Below are 21316 nucleotides of genomic sequence, written 5' to 3' on the forward strand. Positions count from 1 at the left end.
TATAATACACCATTTTTAGAGTTTTTTAAAATTAGATAAAAGAGCATATTAAATGGCAAGTGTATGAAGTTTTCTCTTCATAAACAATGTCGAAACAAAAAGTTCTGAATTACAAAATGTTAAAAAATATGTAGGTACTTAACATTTCACTAAAGCGGAAAGTTACAGATATCTTCTAAAGAAAAATAATTGTGCCACTTACCTATTTTTGCTGTTTCTATGAACTTTTTTTTATTCTGTACATAGGACATTTTGTACAAAATATGAAGTCTACATTTTTATTACTTATTACCATAAAACAAAGATACAGTGTATGTACAATATTAAAAGGAAGCCATACTAAAGCCACACTAAAAAGACACTCGGACATTTCTGATGTACAGATACAGTCTGGAAACAGTGAAGATGCCGGATGCGGGACTTTACGAAGAAAAACAGTCACCAGTTTGTTCTCAGTGTCGTACTTTTGAAATCAGTTTGGTGCAGGATAAACGGCGTATCTATATAATATAATAAATGGTGTATCTTATAGAAGTCGAACAATTAGCACAGGGAATCTGAGTACTAACTAGGAAAACTTTAATAGGCCAAAATATGAAATAATACTCTCGTCAAAGAAAATTAGTTTCTCTCAAAACTTTTTTTTTTCCCCCCTTTTTGGTGAATGTTTGTCTTCAATAAAGAGCAGAGATAAAAGCTCGACAAAAAAGGTGTTTTTACAGGCTGAGCTTCATACAGTCACCCAGACAAGGATATTTCGCTTTTTACCGAGGGCAGAGGGGGGGGCCTTCCCAGGACCCTCTCTCGCACACATACTGAACATCCAGAATCGAGGATATCTGAGGATCTATCAGCTAAAGACGGAAGTTCAAACAATGGTATATCAAAATACATAAGATGCTGCTTTATACAATAAAAAGCACCCTTTTTCCCTCAAAAGGAGAAGGCATCTAAACTTTTTGTTTTTAAAGGATACATTTCATAATGGTACAATTGATAGGTACTTGTCAAGTTTCTCAGGAAGCATTTCTTCTCCCAAGGTGGCCCTTCCTGCTTCCAGCTGGGGCGGTTTTTTTCAGGGAGCCCTTGCTCCGAACACGGGGCCCACCCCGCCACCCCCCTCTGCAACCTTCCTCCGGGACGCGGGGACACAGACGTTGCGGAAAGAGGGACGGAGGCGACCCCGGAGCAGCGGGCGTCACAGCTGCCCGGGGCCCAGGTCCGCTTCCCACAACGTGTCAGCGGACACCCGCGACCTCGAGTCAGAGCGGACAGCCTGAGAGAAGCCACGTCTCATCTTCTGCGCATCAGCGACATTTAACACGAACTTATAGCATCTTAGGCCACAGACCAAGGAAACTGAATCACTTGCTCGGGATAGCAGTACACATCTCAAATAGATTTCAAGCAGGATAAGGAAGTCAAAATACTGGCCACCCTGAGAGAAATACGGAGCGGACGCACCACGGGTGAAGGGTTTTTCTCCTCGTGCGATTCCATTCAAACAGAAAGCTCAGAACATGCAGGGAAATCTGTGGATCTATAGCAGCATTTGAAGACCCATGGAAACTCAGACACTGTCTTTTCCTGATGAGGTGTTTATACCGCGTGCTCTGGTCGGCGGGGAAGGACTCACCGCGGCCCTGGCGGCTGCCCGTCCGAGCCCTCGGGCCCGCGTCCGGCACCCAGCGGATGTCGGGGCGGCGCCCGGCACGGATGGTGGCGTCTGGTGGCATTTTTGTTACTTTATGCCCAGAGGCGGGGGCCGGACTGGCCGAGCTCGAGAGGGTCTCGTTCTAACTTTCTACAAAATGTATCAAATCAATTCTTAGAGATGAGAATTTTATTCATTCAAGAGCCTCGTTAAAGGGCAACCGTGTGTCAGTAGAGACAAAAAAATGCAAAGAAAAAAAAAAGAGGGGACACATCGTTTTAAAATTCCAATTCCGGTCAAGGTGGACGGAGAAAGCCGTTTTCTAAAAACACGTTTCTCCTACGAGCTCACTCGTGGAGTCCCTGGTGCTGGGCCGCGGGCTTGGAAGTATGGCTTTAGCTGTACACGAGAGTAACACGGCACACGGGTCATCAGGCAAAGTAAAGAAACACCTCAGGAAAACACAGTGGCCGAGGATTGTCACGTCACTTTTCCCAGTAAGTTGTGTTAGAATGATGACAGCAAAGGACCACTTCAACGAGATGAAAAGGGAAAAAAAAGAGAGAGAGCAAGGAGAGAAAACGACTGACTACTGGCGCAATAGTCACGTGGAAACAATCAAAGAGGTTGTAGAATCTTCAAGAATACGCGATGCGTTTCTGTTTCAAGTGTTCCTCTGATCTGAAGCACATCCACACGATCACAGAACCACTTATGGTAAACGATCGCGAATTCCGTCTGGGCCGAACGTGAAGATGTCTAGGGTGCTCTCCTTAGCTCTGATTTGGGGAAGCCGTCTTACGGGGGCCGTGCCGGGGCTGAGACGACGCGCCGGGGACGCGGCCGGTGGCCCTCGGGCTCCACGGACACATCGGGGAAGCCACCATTGTTTGAACTCCTAATCTCGAGCTGAGGCAGAGTGTGTCGCTGCCTACAGAACGGGGTGGAAGAAAAGCTTGGACTCTGAGTGTAACTGATTTGTATGGCACACAAGGGATGTATTTTCTACAGACTCCAGGAGAGAGCAGGCGTCCCCAGCCCGACGCGGTCCTCCGGGGGACTAGCGCCCGTCCTGGGAGACCAGCTGGTCAGCTCTGCAGTGAGCCTCCAAGGCGTTCTTGGTGTGGAGGTCCTGAGGCAGCTCAGACTTGCGGCGCACGAGGGGCCGGTCCTTCTTCAGATCCTTCTGGGCCTGGAATCAAAAATGCAGGGACGTTGGTGACCAACGAGGCCACGCAGGGGTCAGAGGGCAGCCGTGGGCCGGGAGCCCAGCACGCACGCTCCAGGGCTGCCCTGAGAACTCTGTGGCGCGGGCCTCACCCCCCACGGCCTGGGCCGTTGGAGACGACCTAACCACCAGGGTGATGGGCTGGCAATCCGGTCTAAAAAGTGTGGCTCTGCACCCAGCACTCCACACCCCTCTGTCTTGCAAATCCACTGGTTTCAGCAAACCTCATCGCTATCAAAACCCTCCTACTTCATCAAAGAGGACGAAAGGCATTTTTATGCCGATGCCCGCTACCGAAGCCGTTCAGAAAGTGGAAATTTCCTTTGGAGGTGGATAAAACGAATGGAAGAGAAACACATTAACGCTGGATTTGGAGTCAAGCAAAGGTCTCAAACTTCTGTCAAATTTGGAAAAAGGTCTTCAAGGGAAGAGGTGCTAAATGGGTCGCTTGTGGGGACAAGCCCTCTAGGACTTAGAAAAACAGTATTTTAATTATTCACATAAAATTTCCCAATATTAAGAATAAGAAATAAAAGACCCCCTTCTCCACCTCATTCTCTTCCTCAAGTTCAGTTTTTAGGTTTTACTTAATCATATTTATTTATTTCTTTTAACGCTTATTTATTTTTGAGAGAGAGACAGAGCATGAGTGGGGAAGGGGCAGAGAGAGAGGGAGACACAGAATCCGAAGCAGGCTCCCGGCTCCGAGCTGTCAGCACAGAGCCCTAAGCGGGGCTCGAACCCATGAACCACGAGATTATGACCTGAGCCAAAGTCGGAGGCTTAACTGACTGAGCCCCCCAGGCGCCCCTTCACTTAAACATTTTTAAAAAAAAGGTTCCTATTTTTCCACGAGGCTTTAGAGCATCGTGAATCTGCAAAGAAAGCGGGGTGGGGGGCCTGATCTGGGCAGTTTGCACCAAAAGCGCCCACATCTCCATGAATAACAATTCCACAAATCACTCAGTTTTGACGCAGAGCTACCGCATTAATGCCAGTACTTCTGAAACGAAACGAGCCACCTAAGTCATCTCAACGCCATATATCCACCAGAAGACTGCCAATTAGTTGCACACTTTAACCAGAACCAAGCCTTTCTGCTTAGCGTCTCCATCAAAAAGAAGACAGAGTTTAAAGAGAACGCATTCTCTTTGCGGTAGAGAACTAATGCCTTATCGGAGAAAATTCGAGGGAAGTCAGTCGTCTGACAGGAAGGACATAACCACAGCCTCTCACAGTTCCTGGATGTCTACCCTCAGCTGACAGAAAGTAGACTTTTCCTGGCTTTTAAGAACAATTCCAGAGCCTGCGGAAAAGTCATACGTGGAAAGTTCCCATCTTTTGCAGAGCTAACATTTCCTGGGGAGATTTTCTGCAAATTTATCTACGGAAACGGCAACAACGTCAGGGTTCGGAAGGAACGTTGTGCGACATGTCAGGAATATTTCTAGAAATGTTACTTGGAAATTAACACTCGGTGATGGTAAAGGTGGGGATTTTGAGTTCTCCCCCTGAAAACTAGCCAGAGATGGTTTCTGGAGAGCCGCCCGCGTCAGGAGGCCGTGAGGGCACGCGCCCCGAGGACTGTCAGTCACGGTGCCGACGCACGTTTGCTTTTGGCCCACAAGACACTCAAGAGGGAAAATTCTACCCTGGATTTTGTGCCCCTTCCACGTGCAGCTGTAAAATAAAGCCTAAGCGAGGCCAAACGAAACCAGCACTTTGACGTCCTGGAAATATTTAATCACTGCCGACACAGGCCTTCATTCCAGAGAAGCAACTTTTAGACAGAAAAAGCCAACAGTAAAAACAGTAAAAACCTCGGAACTGGAACCAGCGCAGGCAAGCGGAGAGAGCAAACATGAGCCCCGATCACCCGAAGGGTCGGCAAGGGTGCCGGGCACGTCTGGGCCTTCCTGCGCGGGCATCTTAGCCTGGCAGGTAGGGCAGAGCGTGATTTTCACGAACCACGAGAGGGAAAAGACCAGAAGCACAGCAGGCAGGGAAGGAGGAGGGAGCACGAGCAGAGGGGATGGCGGGGTGGGGGTGGGGGGAGAGCAAGGAAGGGCTGGAGGCCGGGCCTCTGTCGGCTGCGCGTCCGCAGGTCTGAAAGGCCAAGTTCATACAGTTAAGTGTTAGCAGGAGAGCAGGCCTCGCGGACACATGACGGTGCGCGTTTTTACTATGCCACTGAGGACACAACCAGTCAGGGCTTCTCGAGGGACCCCCTCGGTCCTTCCCACCACAAGCTGGAACGACAGGGGGAAGCGGGAAGATACTTCATGTCCAACGTTAGTTTGTCAGGGCTTCGCCCGAGGACACGAGCCTTAAACACACTCTACGTGTTAAGTTGTACCTTCGCTTCCCACCTTTCGTCTGTCTACACCTTCTTTATTTGCATGGTTGACACTGTTTTTCTCCCAACTGACTGTTAACAATGAGAATTGTAAACATTTTAAACATCTCTGGTAGAAATGTCATAAACACGCAATTTACTATTTTTCTTCGGATGTTCTATGTAGGGTTATACAAGTTTCTCAAAAACAAAACAAATCGTGGTTCTCACAGGTCAACATATAATTTGTATTTCTCTAGAAAATTCCAACCAACCACCGCCCCCCCCTCCCGGAGGACTTCCTTCCCTCCCCTGGTACAGTTCTGCCATCCACCTCTTATGCCTCCCGTTCTGGCTGACGTTCAAATCGTTTTAAATAAGTGTGGACTTATTTTGCAAAAAATAAAATTAGCCAAAAACAAAATTAGAAGCGCACTGAAAATATTCAAATTTTAATTTTTAGCTGTTATTCGCTCTCCATATTGTGCACATAACTTTCCTGCATCTAGGTATCTTCTCCTTGCTTTAACAGCAGAGTTTTTGAGAGTTTCAGGAATATGACTCCCAACGTTTTTCAAATTCGTAAGAGTCTATCGTATCAAATATTATACCTAAGAGCCTGCACTATAAATATATTCATCTAGATAGTTTGAGATTGGGGGAGGGGTGGATTCCACTGAACTGTTGAAATCGATAAGAAGTCTTCAAATTGGGTGGTATTAATCTTCCAGTTTTATTCTTTTTCAAAGTTGTTTTGGCTATTCTGGGTCCTCTGTGTTTCCATATGAATTTTAGAATCCGCATGTTATTAAAAAAAATAAAAAGTGTGCTGGGAGTCTGACTGAGATCACGTTAGTTTGGGGAGAAGTGGTATTTTAATGGCATCCAGTCTTCTGACCCAGGAACGTGATCATAGAAATCTAAGAGGCAGGGGCGGGCAAATAATTTTTGTAGAACTGTCGAATACATAGAAAAACTTATTTCATCTCATTTCAAGAGTCATGATACAAGAGTTCTCTAGGAAACTCAGCACTAAGTGGGTAGGTGATTTGACAGCGATCCCTTCACGTTATGTGGAAGGTGCTCCCCTGGGAAGGAGCTGTGCCCTGTGCTAAGGAAAGAGGGGTGCGTCCACCATGTGGAAGGTGTTCTTGGGACTGGCGGGCCCACAAATACTAGGGTCAACTCTGAGAGGCAGTTTTTCACTCAACATTAGAATGCTCTTTTGGTTTGCATTCTTGAACAAATACTTGATCCCTTAGAATCACCTTAAATCATAAATAGGACCATAATGTACACTTCCATTACATTCTGGACACAGGTCATTCTCTCCCTGCACTGGACCAAAGGCTGTACCCCCCCCCCCCCAAAAAAAAACCCCCCCCCCGTAAAAAAAAAAAAAAAAAAAAAAGAAGTAGGAAAATTAACACCCCCAGAGCCAGTACAGAGAAAAATATAATTTTTCCTTAACTTTGTTCATTGCTAAGAATATTACTTGTAAGGAAATTACGGAATCTACCTGGATTACATTTACTAGGAGTGTTCTGCGTTTCTCCCCCGTATTTTCAAGGTTTGATCTTCAGCGAAGGCTAGGGGCTGGCTGGGCAGGAAGCGGCATGGACTTGGCCAGTGGGGTCGCCCTCTTTGGGCAGCTCTATGAAAAAAGGAGTCTGGACCAGTGCTGCCCAATGGAAAAATAACGTGTTCCAAGTATGGAACTCCAAGTTTTCTAGTAGCCACATTAAAAAAGTAAAGGGCGATAGATGAAATTAATTTTAAAAGTATTTTTGGGGCGCCTGGGTGGCGCAGTCGGTTAAGCGTCCGACTTCAGCCAGGTCACGATCTCGCGGTCTGTGAGTTTGAGCCCCGCGTCAGGCTCTGGGCTGATGGCTCGGAGCCTGGAGCCTGTTTCCGATTCTGTGTCTCCCTCTCTCTCTGCCCCTCCCCCGTTCATGCTCTGTCTCTCTCTGTCCCCAAAATAAATAAAAAACGTTGGAAAAAAAAAAATTTTTACTTTTTTAATGTGGCTAGTATTTTTTATTCGGCCCGATATACCCCAAATGCTATTATCATCGCAACAACAGAAAATTACGGATGAGAGGTTTTTGCATCCTTTTCTTCATACCGAGCCTGGGAGCTCCCGTGCTGTCGGCTGACGGCACAACGGCTCGGCGCAGGTGGCCACGCTTCGAGGGCTCGGCAGCCCCGTGCGGCCTGGACGGCGGAGGTCCCGTGCTCTTGCTAACGCCTGGCCCCATCCGAGCAGGTGGGGAGTGGAATCTTACTAGCACCCTCTCTGCTTCAGTGGGTTCCAAGCACTGACGACGCTGCGTCCACCTGTATCCGGTGCACAACACGGTCTGGCCCGCGTGACCTTTCAGGCTTCGGCATCGTAGCGCTGGGTGTCACCAGGACTTGTGGAGCTGGCCCCCGGGGATTCAAGTTGCAGAGTCAGCGAGGCCCACGTCCCCCCGCGCCCCCCGCGCCCCGATCCAGGCAGGACTGTGCTGGGTCCCAGGAACTGAAGACAGGTAGGCACGTTCAGAGAAACTCAGCAAGTGACAGGCTCCTCGCGCAGGCAGGGACTTGGCACATGACCCTCTTCGGAGCCCACACGGTACATCTTCCCGGTTTAGTAAGAAACGTCCGTCTCTGGATCGGTGGTGATCTGAACACGTATTTCTACCACCGTGGAAACAAACCACCTGAGCACAGGCGTGGCGTGAGGTGGTCCTGACAACGATCCCGGCCTGCAGGCGTCCCTGGCTCCTGAGCGGCCCCGGGAGGCAGTGCGAAGGGGAGGAGAATGAGGCTCTCTGCCCGGTGTCCTGGGGCCGTGGGGGCGTGACAGGGGACGCCCCGGCGCCACAGCACGTGGGACGGTGCAGAGGGACACCACTGCCACAGGTCCGATTTTCGCCCAGGTTGACATCTGAAGGACAGTTAAGGGCTGAGATCATTACTGTTAATATAAACGAGGCAAATAATCAAAACTCTCAAAGATTCCGCCCGGTACTTTGATCGTTAGGACGTATGGAGCTGCGACTGTCTCCGAGCTTCCCGACACGGAGTCTCTCGCTGGGCTCACACCGAAGGTGCTGGCCTGGATACCGTCACCTCCTACAAGTGTTTCTCAGACAAACTGGCGCGGGCGCACCCCAGCTCAGCTCTGCGCGCTGTTACCTGGCGGGGCCTGTCCGCTCACTGTCTCTCTCAGCGTCTGCACATCTTCAGACAGAGGCCCGTCCGTCCCCGTTGCCACCGGGAGGCTCACGGTGTTCGCTTCACGACACACCGCATGCTGCAACGCAAAGCTGGGAGCCCCTCTCTGTTCGCGCTCAGGCTGCGGACGCCAAGGGTCTCATCCTGGCGGGGGGCACGTCTCCCCGCCGGCGCCCTCCCCGGGGCCCCCTCCGGCCCGCACCTGCGGGGCCTCACAAACCAGAGCCCTTTCATTCTCCTCGGCCCGCGGGGCACCGGGCAAGGAGCGCGACGCAGGCTGCAGCCTCCCTTCCAGAGCCTTCCCCGGTCCCCGGGCCGGAGTCCACGTGCCCACCTGGACCGCTCCATGCCGACAGCCCCCGCTCACCACCCCGGCTGCACGCACCTGCCGGCCTCACCCCTTCACCCCACGCTCTAACTCACTGGAACCGCCTTATCAGCCCCACCCCCGTGTCCACACCCTCGGCATCTCTGCTCTCTAGCCAGAACTCCGCCAGCTGGCTGGGAGGGCCGGGTCGCACGCTGCGACCCCGGGGCCAGGCACGGAGGGAAGGGCTGGTGTGCCTTCGGGGTCCGGGCGGCCCTGGGACCCACCGTCCTTGGGCTCTGGGAGCCGCAGACGCGTTTCTGGCCACGGGCGTCTCTGTCTCCGAGTAGGACGCGGGGTAAGGTCACGGCAGAGGGCTGCTGTGATGGTGACAGTGAGCTACGTGTCCCCTTTGTCTGTGAGGGGGAGGGCAGGGGAGGAAGACACGGGGGTGGGGGAGCCGCAAGCAGGTGCCCCGAAAGCCCTTCTCGCTTGGCAACAAACACGTCGCTGGGCTGATGGGAGGGACTGAGGGAGCTGCCCGCGCCCCCACTCCCTCCCCACGGCCCCTCCAATGGTACCACAGACGCTGGGGCTGGGGGAGCTCTTGGCTGCTAAGCCAGTCATCGGGTTTTACCCTCCCGGCCTCTCTGGACACGACGGGCCCAACGGACGGAACACAACCGCCCCGAGACTGCTCCGGTTCCCCTCCTGCCTCCCTGCCCCTCCCGATGGCTCCCCGCTCCCCGGGGGTCTCCCTGCCTGGCCTCTGTTCACAGCGCTGCTGGGCCCTCAGACACGGCCCTCCGCCCCACCATTCCTGTCAACCCAGCCTCGGCCACATACTTCTACGAGCCCCCAGGGCGGGCCCCTCCCAGTACCCCATCCTCCTGGCTGCCACAAAGAACTTTCTGGAATGCAAGTCTGACGACACCACTTCTCTCCTTAAGACACTAACACCTGCATCCATTTTGGGGATAAAATTGACATTTGTTCCGTCTCCAGCTTCGTCCCTCGTCCAGACCAATGCAGCCGCTCCTCCATAGCCAACAGTCCACCTGTGCCGAACAACTCGGATTCCTGACTCTGCTCTCTCTGCCTCGAGGACCTTCCCCCAAATTCAGACTGGGGAGGTCCCCTTTGAGACTTCCCCTCCAAGGAGCTCAGCCCTCCTGCTGGGGACGCCTCGGCCGTGGCCGTGCCACCGCCACAGGGTGTCTTTACGCGTCCCCGTCAGAGGCAGGAAGCAGACCCCCTGGCTTCCTCTCCAGCATCTCCTGGGTTATAATCTGACCATCTGAAATGAATTCTCTTTGCTTCCATCTGGCTCCCCTCACGGATCCTAAGCTCCTTGAAGCTGTGTCCTGTTCTCATCTTGGTATCTGGGGAATGTCCCGTGACTCAGGACACCCGGCTGGTGCCCATCTGCCAAGTGCAGTGGCTGCCTGGGCACAGCACCTCAGGGGCTCAGAGCAGCACGAGGAACCACGACTCTCACGAGGAGGCACAGGGGTTGCTTTTTAACCAGCATTTCAGCTTCTGGCTGCTCCGAGGGAAAAGCGGGGCGCACTCCATGTGGGAGTGGGAGAGCCGTGTGGGGCCCCTAGTTCTCTCTGGAGCTCAGGGCAAAGAGAGGTGGGAACAAGAATGCTACAGACCGGTCTCAGCAACAAAAGGGCCACACAGCGGCCACCGCAGGAGAGGACTCTTACGAGGAGTAAAAACCTCTGCTGAGGCTGGGGTCACGGCAGGGTGAAGGAACACACACGTCGCCCCGAGGGGCCCGTCTCTCAGAGGGAAGCAGGTGGCACCCGATTTCACACGAGTGCCTGTCTTCCTTGCACACGAATCCCGCCAAAGTCAGGCGGAAATAAGCAGTCACCTGTGACTTGGCCTCTTTGGCGGAGTCGGAAAACACATTTACGTTAGAAATCCTCAGTGTTTCGTGACTTAAAAAAAACCTAAATGATGCGGGACATTAAGACCCCCCCCCCCCAAAGGAGCCGCCGTAGACCCCCCCAGCCCAGGACAGATGGGGAGACCTCCAGATACAGGTCGGTGAGCAGACAGTGCCCTGCTGGGGATGCGCCCTAAAAAAGAAGCTATTGAATCGGTTCCTCAAAAAGGCAGATTTGAGATACAGAGCCAAAGCTTGAAAGACCCGACTGCTTTCATGGCGGAAACGGGAAGCAGGATGTTTCGTCCACTGGGTTATTACCTTTTGTCGTTGCTGTTGCAGACAGCGAGCAGAGACTAGGACTTAGACAAGACGCCCTCTCTCTCAAGTGAGAATCAAGTCCCGAGGCCCCGCTTTTCAGCTCTGAGACATTAGCTCGTGAAGCATTTTCCTTTTGGAGACGCTGCATCGGGGACTGCTGCACGCAGACAGGACTCACGGGGCTCGGGTCACACATGGTTTCAACGGGGAGATGGTCAACACAGCGCCCAGAACGCCACATTCCCCGCAGGTGCAGCCCAGGGCGCTTACGGCGTCGCCTGCCTGGGACACAGCAGAGAGCGGCCCAGAGGAGGAAACGCGTCACGTAAGAAAACTCAGGAGAAGCTCAGGAAAAGGGAAACGAGAGCAATTTCTGTTTCGGAAGGCACACCTGTGACAGCACAGCAGCGAAACGAGGCCACGTTTGTCATACAGCCAACCCGCTCTTTTTCGTTTGTAACGTGAAAGCTTGATGTGGTTTCCCAGGAGATTATTTCTATGTTCCAGGCGACACAGCTAAAAATCAGCCTTTCTGATTGGTTTCAGGTGTGGGTTTGGGGTGCGCGTGTGGTGGGGTGTCTGGCGATCCTGACCGGGACGCCCGGCTGGCTGCCCTTCGCACGGGGCCGTCAGGTAGGGCCCCTCCACCTCCACCTCCACCGGCCCCGGATCTGGGCTTTCACGGTGTTGTGGAACAAACGTCAGTATTCCAGCCTCACGTTCAACATCCCTTCTGTTCCAGCAGGTGGACAGGGCAGTTCTGTGGCAGAGCACAGAATCGGTCGTGTCAGGGAAAGGCCGTGGGGGTAGTAGCTCCAGGGCGGAAGGAAGGCCTCACTTAACGTCATTCGGCTTTCCTGAGGTGTAAGTCTCTCGAATGTGGTTTTATCAAAGGGAACACGATTGATACATTACATCAACACACACTTTTAGCTTCGTGATCACGTGCTGTCTTTTATGAGATGTCAGAGCGCCACGAATCCCGCACAGCCGACTTAGTAAATGATTTACGCCCGCCTCTGGCCCAAGGAAACAGATGGCTTGGAACCTAGCTTCACCTCAACGAGCCTTTTAGGATTTTGAGGGTACCGAGGGGTTCTTGTCAGGTACAAGCTTTTCTGGGAGCCTGAGGACCGCCAGCGGGCTGTTACTGTGGTGGAGAGGCGCACAGACGATCTTCAGGAAAGTGGCCCCGTGACCAGGGGGCCCGCCCGTGAGGCAGTGCTCCAGTCACCCAGACCAGCGTGCGTAACACCAAAGACCACACAACCCAGAACCCCCAGCCGCCCTCGGAGCCCCAGGGCGGGCGCCGTGCGGGCCACCGCATCGCCTGCTCCGGGAGACACGCCGCGTGCGCGCACCTGCCAGAGCGCGCTGGAACCTTCTAGCGAGGACGGGAGAGAGGGTTAGTTGCTAACACGCAGACGTCAGGCAATTTTTAACGATTAAAAGGCTCAGCGTATAGGAACCTAGTTTTAGGAAAGAGGACACGGACATCGTACTTCATCGACTTCAAATCTATGTTCCTTTCTTTTGGACTGACTTCGATATTAAAAAGAAAGGGACATATCGTTTTAGCTACAGCATCTATGACGTTGGTGAGGAGAAAGCAAATCATAATCTTGGCCCAAAATAGACGTTGTATCCTGGCTTTCTTTTTACCACAGTATATTGGTTAAGATTTAGATCTTATTGAAAAAGCAGAGGAAAAAAAGGTCAATTCTGTGGTAAAAATTTGGTGGGGCAAAATAAGTTACTTGTACGAAAGTTGAGAAGTATTTTTATTGCAGACATTTCCACATACAAGGTTAGTGAAGCCGACCCCCTCCCTGCCCATGATGCAGCCACATTCCTAGCTCATAAAAACATTCAAGAGATACCCTAGACGTTTTCACGTTACTCTTTTTAGTACCTGGGGGTTTGCTTTGGCTAGATTTTCTATTTTAACCCACGCTTCTTCTCGTTCTTTCATTTTTAGCTTCTCTCTGAAAAATAGTAAAATGTCATTGGCATTAGAGAGAGGGATCACATTCAAGAGAGGAAACAATGACAAGGCCAGCAACACAATCACCTGCTTCCCTCTGTCACTTTCTGGTTTCTACTCCACATTCTTCACAGTGGTGATCACAATATAGGTTAACACGGAAAACGAAATGCAAAACACAAGCCAGACTTAGGGGAGAAGATTTAACAACTAGATGTGCTAGAATTTTAACACGTTGAGGCACGTGGGTTCTTAGGAAGACTTATACGAGTACATCTCAGGTCTCTGTCCTTCCTGGTTTCGCTGCTTCTCCAGAAGACCTATATAATTTTGAAGAAAAGCTCACAGAGCCATGAAAGGTGAGACCGTTCCACAGCGTAAAGGCACTGAGGTTAAGAGCCGATGTCCCAACAAGGGCGGCTTTAAAAAGGAACGGTCTTCAGACCTGGTTCCTGTCAGATTCCCCCACCAGTGAGTCACATGACCTTTGGCGAATCACTTAACCACCTGGACCCAACTTTTTTTTTTTTTTTTTTAAAATCTGGAAAACGTGCTGCAAGATCCTTTTCAGAAAGCTAAGCTACTTGCCCTCTGAAGAGCCGGTGGCGCATCTGAACACCGCGCTCAGCCGGGAGGGGGCCCGGAAAACGGCCTGTGCACGTGTGCCCGTGCGCCTTCCCTGCTCTGCGGACCCTCACCTCACACCCTGCACACGCCGTCCTCCTGTGTGTTTTGCTGTCTTCCCTCTCCACACTACCCACGAGGGCACGGACTTTTATTTCGTGCCCTGTTGTGTTGCCGGAGCCTAAAGCAGGGCCTGGTGTGCAGGTAAACATGTACATACTGTCTACAGAATGAATGCGACGGCTGTTCATAAATATCCTGTAATTTGAACTACACTCGTTCAACGTTTCTCTGTCTTAGCCAGCTTCTAGTGGCAGAGAAGCAAAGAATAAAGTCTGCCCAGAGCCCACGCCGGACTCTGACACCCTTCAAGCGTGAGAGTGGGGCCCTGGCTCTGTGAAGGACACAGGCCAGGCTCCAGAAGGGGCCCGATAAAGCTCTGTTGACACAGGCGCTTGCTCTCTCGCAGAAATCTGATGGGACAGAATCCAAATTCCTGCCTTGTGAACCTAAAAAATCACTATACCTCACAGCCTTTACGTGTTCCCGAGAAAAGCAAAAATTCTGAAAGTTAGGTCCGCACACACATTTTGCAGAGACAACTGGACTGGCAGCACGGGGCGGGGGGAGGGGAGCGGGGGACAGAGGAGTTCTCTCAAGATGAGCTAACACGACACATTTTCATTTGTTTTCCAAGTACGAGAGACTTGACTTTGCTTTAGAGACCTGATGAGCTCTTCCGGACAAACCACGGAAGAGGTCTATTCAGGACTGAGGAAAAAGCCCTCAAGGGAGCAGCTTTGGGGCAACTTACTTCAGCTTCTCCGCCTTGAACTGCTGGGTACAGTCGTCAAACAGTTTCTGGTTCATCTCCATGAAGAGCTTCAGTGCGTTGTAGATCAGGCCGTGTATTGTCCTGTAAGCAGAACTTCCCGTTCAGGCTCCGAACACGCCACCCGTCCCTCCACCCCTCCCCGCCTCGCCCTGCGCGGCCACAGCCCTCCTCCTCCCCGCTCGGCCCGACGGCTCCCAGGCCTCCCAGCCCCCGCCTCCGTGAGGCGGCCACTCGGCCCCTCACGGAGCACCCGGCCCCGAGGCCTCTCGGTGCGGTGTCCTGGCTGACGGCGGCCAAAAACCACCTTCCTTGGAAACAGAATAAAAAAATGTTGAGACTTGAAAAAATACAGTTCAGGAGCGTCTAGGTGGCTCCGTCGGTTAAGCGTCCGACTCTTCAGCTCGGCTCAGGTCCTGATCTCACCGTGTGTGAGTTTGAGCCCCGTGTCGGGCTCTGTGCTGGCAGCAGGGGCCTGCTTGGATTTTCTCTCTCTGTCCCTCCCCCACTCACGCCCTTTCTCTCTTAGAAACAAACATTTGGGAATGTATACGTAATTAAAACCCACTGGGATGTGTCGGGGACAATAACGGAAACCCTTTATTTCCTATAAACATCAGTTTCCTTTTAATCTTATTAATTAAGAACAGAAAAGTTTTTAATCATGCCAAAACAGAGCTCTGGAAGACAGAATATAAAATTACCATAGGATAGCTTAATGGCACTTAACTTCCCGGCTCTGACACCCACGAGAGGGGGGAGGCCCCGCTGCTCTGAGACCCAGTGGGGTCCGAAGAGGACGCCAGTCCCCCTCGCCATCAGATGACAGCCACACCGCGGTGAGGTCAGCAGAACTGCCCTGGGACACCTGGGAGGCTGTTAGTTAAGCGTCCGACTTCCTTTGGCTCAGGTCATGATCTCACAGTTTGTGGGTTCGAGCCCCACATCGGGCCCTGTGCTGGCAGCTCAGAGCCTGGAGCCTGTTTCAGAGTCTGTGTCTCCCTCTCTCTCTGCCCCTCCCCTGCTTGTGCTTTCTCTCTCTCTCTCAAAAATAATTAAAAAAAAGAAAAATTAAGACCAAAAAACCTCCCCAAACCAAGAACTGCCCAGCAGAGCCTGGTCAACCCACAGCGTCGTGAGCAACGGCAGAAAACCTTAAGCCTCAAACCGTGACTGCTGCTGCTGCTGCTGCTTTTGTGGTTGTTGCACGATTCACAGCTACTTCTTAACTCACTTCATGATACCCAACTCGCATTTGGAAACACCTGAAATAACCCTTCTTTCTTTGCAACCGGCAGGGCTTTGCAGCCGGTCAGCGGTCACTGCTGACTCTCCTGTCACACTAAATGACACACAGGGACGAGGGCTACGCTCCGTCACCTGCTGAGCGCAATGAGAAATGCACGTTACATAGAAAAGGTTGCTGAAAGTCGATATACTGAGGCGGGGTCTGCTGGGCCGCACACACCCAGGACCCGGTGGCTGGGGCTGCGACCCCTACAGCCGCGTGCCCACGGCGAACGTTCACCGGATACCTGTTAGGTGCCTGGGACCCTACATCTATCAGCCTCACCTCCACGAACTTCCAAGGAGGTGACGGTGGCTGCAAGTGCTTTCTGCACGTGAGCACTGATTTTCGTGATGAATCAACACAAACCACCGAGGCAGATGCCAACATTCTCTATTTCTCAGATGAGGAAACTGTGGCCGAGCGAGAGGGGGCGAGGACGTGAGCCGGGACGGTGGGAGGGTGTGCGCGAGACCCTGCGAGCCGGACCGCCAGCTCGCGAGTGTGGCCCGACCGCCACCGGCCACCGCCCCGAGTCCCGCTCTCCTCGCCTGTAAACAAGGGGGCGGCACTGGGTATGGAGGCTCTGCCCCCTGCTTTCGGATCTGATTGAACGACTATCGTATAGAAAAAGGGCAGAAAGGAGAGAAGGAGGTGACAGCAAAGCCCTGGGGCCCGTAGTCACGTAAATGGTAAGTGACACGAGCACCAGTCGGGAACCCGCACTGACTGTTCCCTTCAAGGTGTCAGAAGACCGCTGCCCAGTGTCTCTATCCTTGCTAAAGGGGCAGGACAAGGGAGAGAGAAGCAAATCCGAGACTCCCGAGGTTGTGTTCCTAGTCCCTGCTTGGCCCTTGCACAGGCGGGGGGCTCGTGCTCTCTTGGAGGGGTCCCCAGAGAGTGTGGCCGAGGCTCGGGGTGGCCCCCGTGCTCCCGCGGGGACTGCGCCCCGTGAGGCTTCGCGGCCGCCTTCAGCTCCTTGGGAGGGGTCCCTACGGCGAGGCCAGGAAGGCGCTGCCCCGACAAACCTGCCTCCGTGTTGGCGTGAAACGGGGGCGACGAGGCGAAGACAAGGCCACAGATACAGTCCCGTTCCTACTTCACTGTGAGCCCAACAGACAGACAAACAAACAAATCTACGTTTTGGTTTTTAACTGCTATCTCAGACTTAGATTTCGATCCCAATTGGGCTGAGGCATCAGCAAGATTTGCAGAGTTTCCCAGGGCCCCGCGGGCGGCAGCCGGCTCGCTCACTTGTTCCAGTGGGTCTTGGAGTTGCGGTACAAGGACGGGAACATGATGGGAAGGATCTTGGCCGCGTTGTCGCTGATTAGACTCATGATGTACTCATTGTTCCAGTAATACAGCGCTCGCTCCGCCACCTGGAAGACGGAGGGCACAGCTGTTGTGACCATGGCGACAAACATCCAGCAATGCCCTCCCCACGACTCTGTGAACAGGCAACGAATTACACTGGGTTAGAGAATCATCTCCACAAACCCCAAATGCTCCAGACCGTAACCCTGAAGAGCCCTCAACCAAAGGGAGAGGACTTCTTGTACAGCAAGAAGACGGTCGCTCTTTCCTCCACTCACTCAACACACACTTACGCCGGACCCTGGGCTACCGCTGAGGACACGGGTCAACCTCCTTCCTTCCTCATGCCTTCCGCCCACCCCTACCCAGCGCGGGGCTCTGAGGTGTCAGCAGTGAGCAGGGGGAGTGGAGCTTCCGTTCTCGGGGGGGGAAGACCAATGAGGGGAGAATGAATTTACTAGAAGGGGTACGTCGGGGGGCACGCAGCAGCTAGGAAGGGGACATGTGTGGGGCAGAATGCATCCCCAGGAGGGCCCTGATGGAGGAAGGCAGGTGTCAGGTGGTGCGGGCGGGGGGGGGGGGGGCGGTGGCTGGAGGAGGGCCAGGAGGAGCCCAGCAGGGACAGCCAGTGAGCAAGGGCACGGGAACAGGGCGGGCATGTGGCCCCCCGTGGGCGGGGCCGCCTTGCTCACGGTGAGCTGGTGTTACAGGCCAGTACGTCCAATGGAGGCAGACAGGCTAAGCACGGGCCCCGAGGACGACCTCGGAATGAGGCCCGGAAGGCTGCACAAGGGGCCGAGGAAAGCAGGATGCGACTGGGGTGCCCCTCAAACAGGATTGGGTGGGGGACAAAAGTCAGAACGTGTGTGTGTTGGAAACAAAGCGCTTGTGGGGGCCGAGTTTTATGTCACCTACAAGTGCCCACCCCTCAGCTGTGGACGCAGGGTTTTAAGCATTTGGGGCACACTGAATATAAAGACAGGTTCACAGAGGGGCCAGGACTAATCACTCCTGGCGAGAAACATGTTTTCAGGGAGGGGGTCGAGATGCTGGGGTGCGTTTGACAGAATTAAGGTCCTAGCATCTTATTCTGAGGTACAGCTAGGCTGGCAGTTTACCTCCCAATTACACGAGAAGCCAAGTATGACCTGCGATACCCCGAAGCCTGTCACCTCCGACGCGGACGCGGACACGAGGCCCTTCCCCCCGCCCTGCGTACCTGGAAGTGTGGGCTGGACACACACTTGGCCAGCTGCCGGAAGAGGGGTTCCATGACCTTCACAAATTCCGATGGTTCGATTACGTCTAAGATCTCTTCTAACTCATTTAAGAACATGACTTCTTTCGGACTGTGCGTCTTTGGCCAGTATTTGAGAAGGGCCATCACCACCTACCGAAGAGACAACACACGGCGTGACGTCCGTGATGCCCGGCATCTGTGAGTTAAGAGTTCTGTTTTTCATGAGGGTGCCCCCCCCGCAAGCAGAGCATCACAAGAAGGTGCTGCTCTGTTCCTTCCAGAAGGAACAGCAATTCAGTAAATTAGCACTTTTTTTTTTTTTTTATAATTAGAGAAACAGGTCAAACTTATTTGCTTAAGAAGTGCAACTTTAATTTCTGTGACCCTCTCTCTTGGACCGCCACGGGAGTAGGTCCTTTTAGGAATAAAAAGGTTAAAAAACAAGCAGTTAGGAGGGTTGAGAGAGAAAGAACGATGGAGAAACAGGGAGCATATGAGCTCGTGTATTCGTTCGGTGCACAAGCGGCCAGTTCTGAGAGTGCTGGCGACACACATGTGTATGCACAATCCGTTTATCTCCAATCGATCTTTCACGCGTATTTATACGTAAACGTATGTACTACGTGTGTACACGTGGTGTTTCGACTGTCCTAACTAAACTGTGCTAAAATGTATCAAAGGAGAGAGACATGGAGTAAGTTGATGCTGTTACCAGCTCACGCCATGCAGGGCTACGGAGGGACCTGGGGTCGGGCCCTGCTGTCCCCTGTGTGCGTGACCAGTGACCTCGGGCCGGTAACTGCCTCCAGGCCGCGAGGACCTTGCATCTGAGTGCTGGCCTGCGGACAGCACGGCAGCGCGGCCTCAGATGGGAACCCGCCAGGGAGCATCTGTGCGGCCCGCCCCCTCGAGGCACGTTGAGCCGGATGGTGGCAGCTTCCTCGTTTGCGGGGACTGGACCTTGTGTTCCTTGCCCAAGTCAGACGGGTAGAAGGAGTTTCTGTGGGGCAACCTTTCTTCACCTCCCTCCTTTAGTTTCCAAATTTCCTCCTGCAACCACACCAGTAAGGATCGTCCACCCAAAATATCAGATTTGGCTTGGTGAGGATTAAGAATACGTATTTCTAGAGGCGAGCCACCTTAATTCTAAAATAGTACAAGGACCCACAACATTTGCACACAAGTACACGTGCACGCTTGCCCATGTACGGCAGCAACCGGTCACTCTCAAGCAGCCCTTTGCCGGTCACGGCCATTTCGGGAACCGCTGTCCCAGCCCCCACCATCAGGACGGCCGTGAAAATCACTGCGAACGTCAGCCCGTCCGGGGCGGCTGGTGGCTTCCACTGGCTGTGCAGACACCCCTGCAGAGCTCGGCAGGCCAGCTGCTCGCTACCGTGGCTAAAAACACGGCGGGCCTTCGAACAACGTCCGGCTAGGACAGCTCTGTTAATGCTTTTGGCATTCAGGCTCCTGGATAATCTTTTATGGTATTACATTTTATAAAACCCCCAAATTTATAGGAAGTCCTCCTAGTTCTGAAGTCTGATCTAAACATTTACAGCATGATGGTCTCTAAAAATAATTCCTTAAAAAAAAAAAATCGATGATTTAATGATTTTTTTCTCCTACTTTTTGCTCAAAATCACTCAGTGAACATTTACTGAGCACCTGCTATCTACCAGCAGTCGGGGAGCCACTGTTAAGAACACGGCAGGTGTCAATCACTTCGCAAAGCCACTCTTCCTTGACATTTGTCAAATGGAGCTTTATTAGGAAAAATACAGTGATACGCGGGACACAGAACACACCTGGTTTAGCTACTCAATGTCTCTGGAAAAGGTGCTGTTTCTGGAATCAGAGCCCCACGCTGGACCTACTTTTCACACTACCGGGAACAACCTATGCTGGTACCCATGGCTTTGGAGCCTGGCAGCGCTTTGGCGAAGAGGGGCCTGCCTGGGAACGCTGATCTAGGCAAAAGCGGCTCTCTGCACGTCACGCGCTGAACTTTCCTTCGGAAACTCAACAGGCTGCCGCTCTCCGGACAGGGCTGGGGAGGGCAGGCGAGCCCGGGCGTGCACGCTAGTGGCTCTGGCCTGGTGCCTGGGGAGCCCCCTCCCCTGAATACCAGGGAAAAAGAGTTCCCGCCAGACCCTGTAGTAAAAGCCGAGTAGCCTAAAGCAACAGGTGCGTGAAAACGATTTTACTTCTGTCCACGATCTGCCGAGCTCCCGTTCTTACAACAGTGTACGTGTTCAACGTGCCCAGAAAGCTCTTCAGCACCGTACACAGTTTACAAGTAGAAAGATTAATTACAGACCTTAAATGGGAGCAACACAGGTCTTTTACACGTATCATACTTTAAACATTCCTGACCTTGGCCGCACTAGCTTCAGGGGCGCCTTGGGTCCAGGACCCTGAGACCCATGTGTGTGCCGTGTCCTTCTTAGTGCATATTACTTTTTCCAGCAACGGTTCTCACCCTTCATTTTTTTTAATGTTTATTCTTTTTTGACAGAGAAAGAGAGCACAAACAGGGGAAGGGGCAGAGAAAGGAGGAGACACCGGATCTGAAGCAGGCTCCATGCTGTCAGCACAGAGCCCGACACGGGGCTTGAACTCACCAACTGTGAGACCATGATCTGAGCTGAAGTCGGACGCTCAACTGACTAAGCCACCCAGGCACCCCTGGTTCTCACCCTTTAGTTTGGAGACGTCCTTCAAACTCAGAGGAACTGAGCACAGGGCATCACCGGAAAAGAGGCTTTATCCCCGGTGCTTCCCAAGTTCTCTCTCAAGGCGGATACCCTAGTCTAAGTGGGGAAAACACTCCTGGTTTGACACTGAAGTCTGGTAAGTTTGATGCCTTTCCTTGGGCGCTTCCAGAATCCCAGAGCTGGGGCGGAGGCGTGCGGGGGCCCCGGGAAGGGGAGTTGGGCAGGCGTTGGGGGGTGATGTCAAGGGCTTTTCCTGAGTTGGTGGGTGACACATGGTGTCCACGTTTGGAGTTTAGAAGCTCAGAAAAAGCAGAGATCAGGAGCCCGTGTAACTTGCAAACAGAGCA

General features: G+C 52.8%; 1 protein-coding gene across 6 annotated transcripts in view; it reads right to left on the reverse strand.

Annotated features, from left to right (window-relative positions):
* Positions 1–264: 264 nt before the first annotated feature.
* PPP2R5C (protein phosphatase 2 regulatory subunit B'gamma) overlaps positions 265–21316 on the reverse strand; it is a 127689-nt gene continuing 106637 nt past the window's right edge. For 5 of the 6 annotated variants that reach the window (XM_049612134.1, XM_049612131.1, XM_049612132.1 and 2 more), the window contains 5 exons: positions 18229–18399; positions 16947–17074; positions 14387–14488; positions 12877–12949; positions 265–2846 (listed from right to left, as the gene is read on the reverse strand). In XM_049612134.1, coding sequence (XP_049468091.1) covers positions 2715–2846; positions 12877–12949; positions 14387–14488; positions 16947–17074; positions 18229–18399 — 606 coding nt within the window. In that variant the 3' untranslated portion in view covers positions 265–2714. Of the gene's footprint in view, positions 2852–8406; positions 8519–12876; positions 12950–14386; positions 14489–16946; positions 17075–18228; positions 18400–21316 lie in introns of all 6 variants that reach the window. The other variant, XM_049612136.1, reaches the window with a different exon arrangement.

The sequence above is a fragment of the Panthera uncia genome, assembly GCF_023721935.1.
Source record: "Panthera uncia isolate 11264 chromosome B3 unlocalized genomic scaffold, Puncia_PCG_1.0 HiC_scaffold_1, whole genome shotgun sequence".
Taxonomy (NCBI): domain Eukaryota; kingdom Metazoa; phylum Chordata; class Mammalia; order Carnivora; family Felidae; genus Panthera; species Panthera uncia.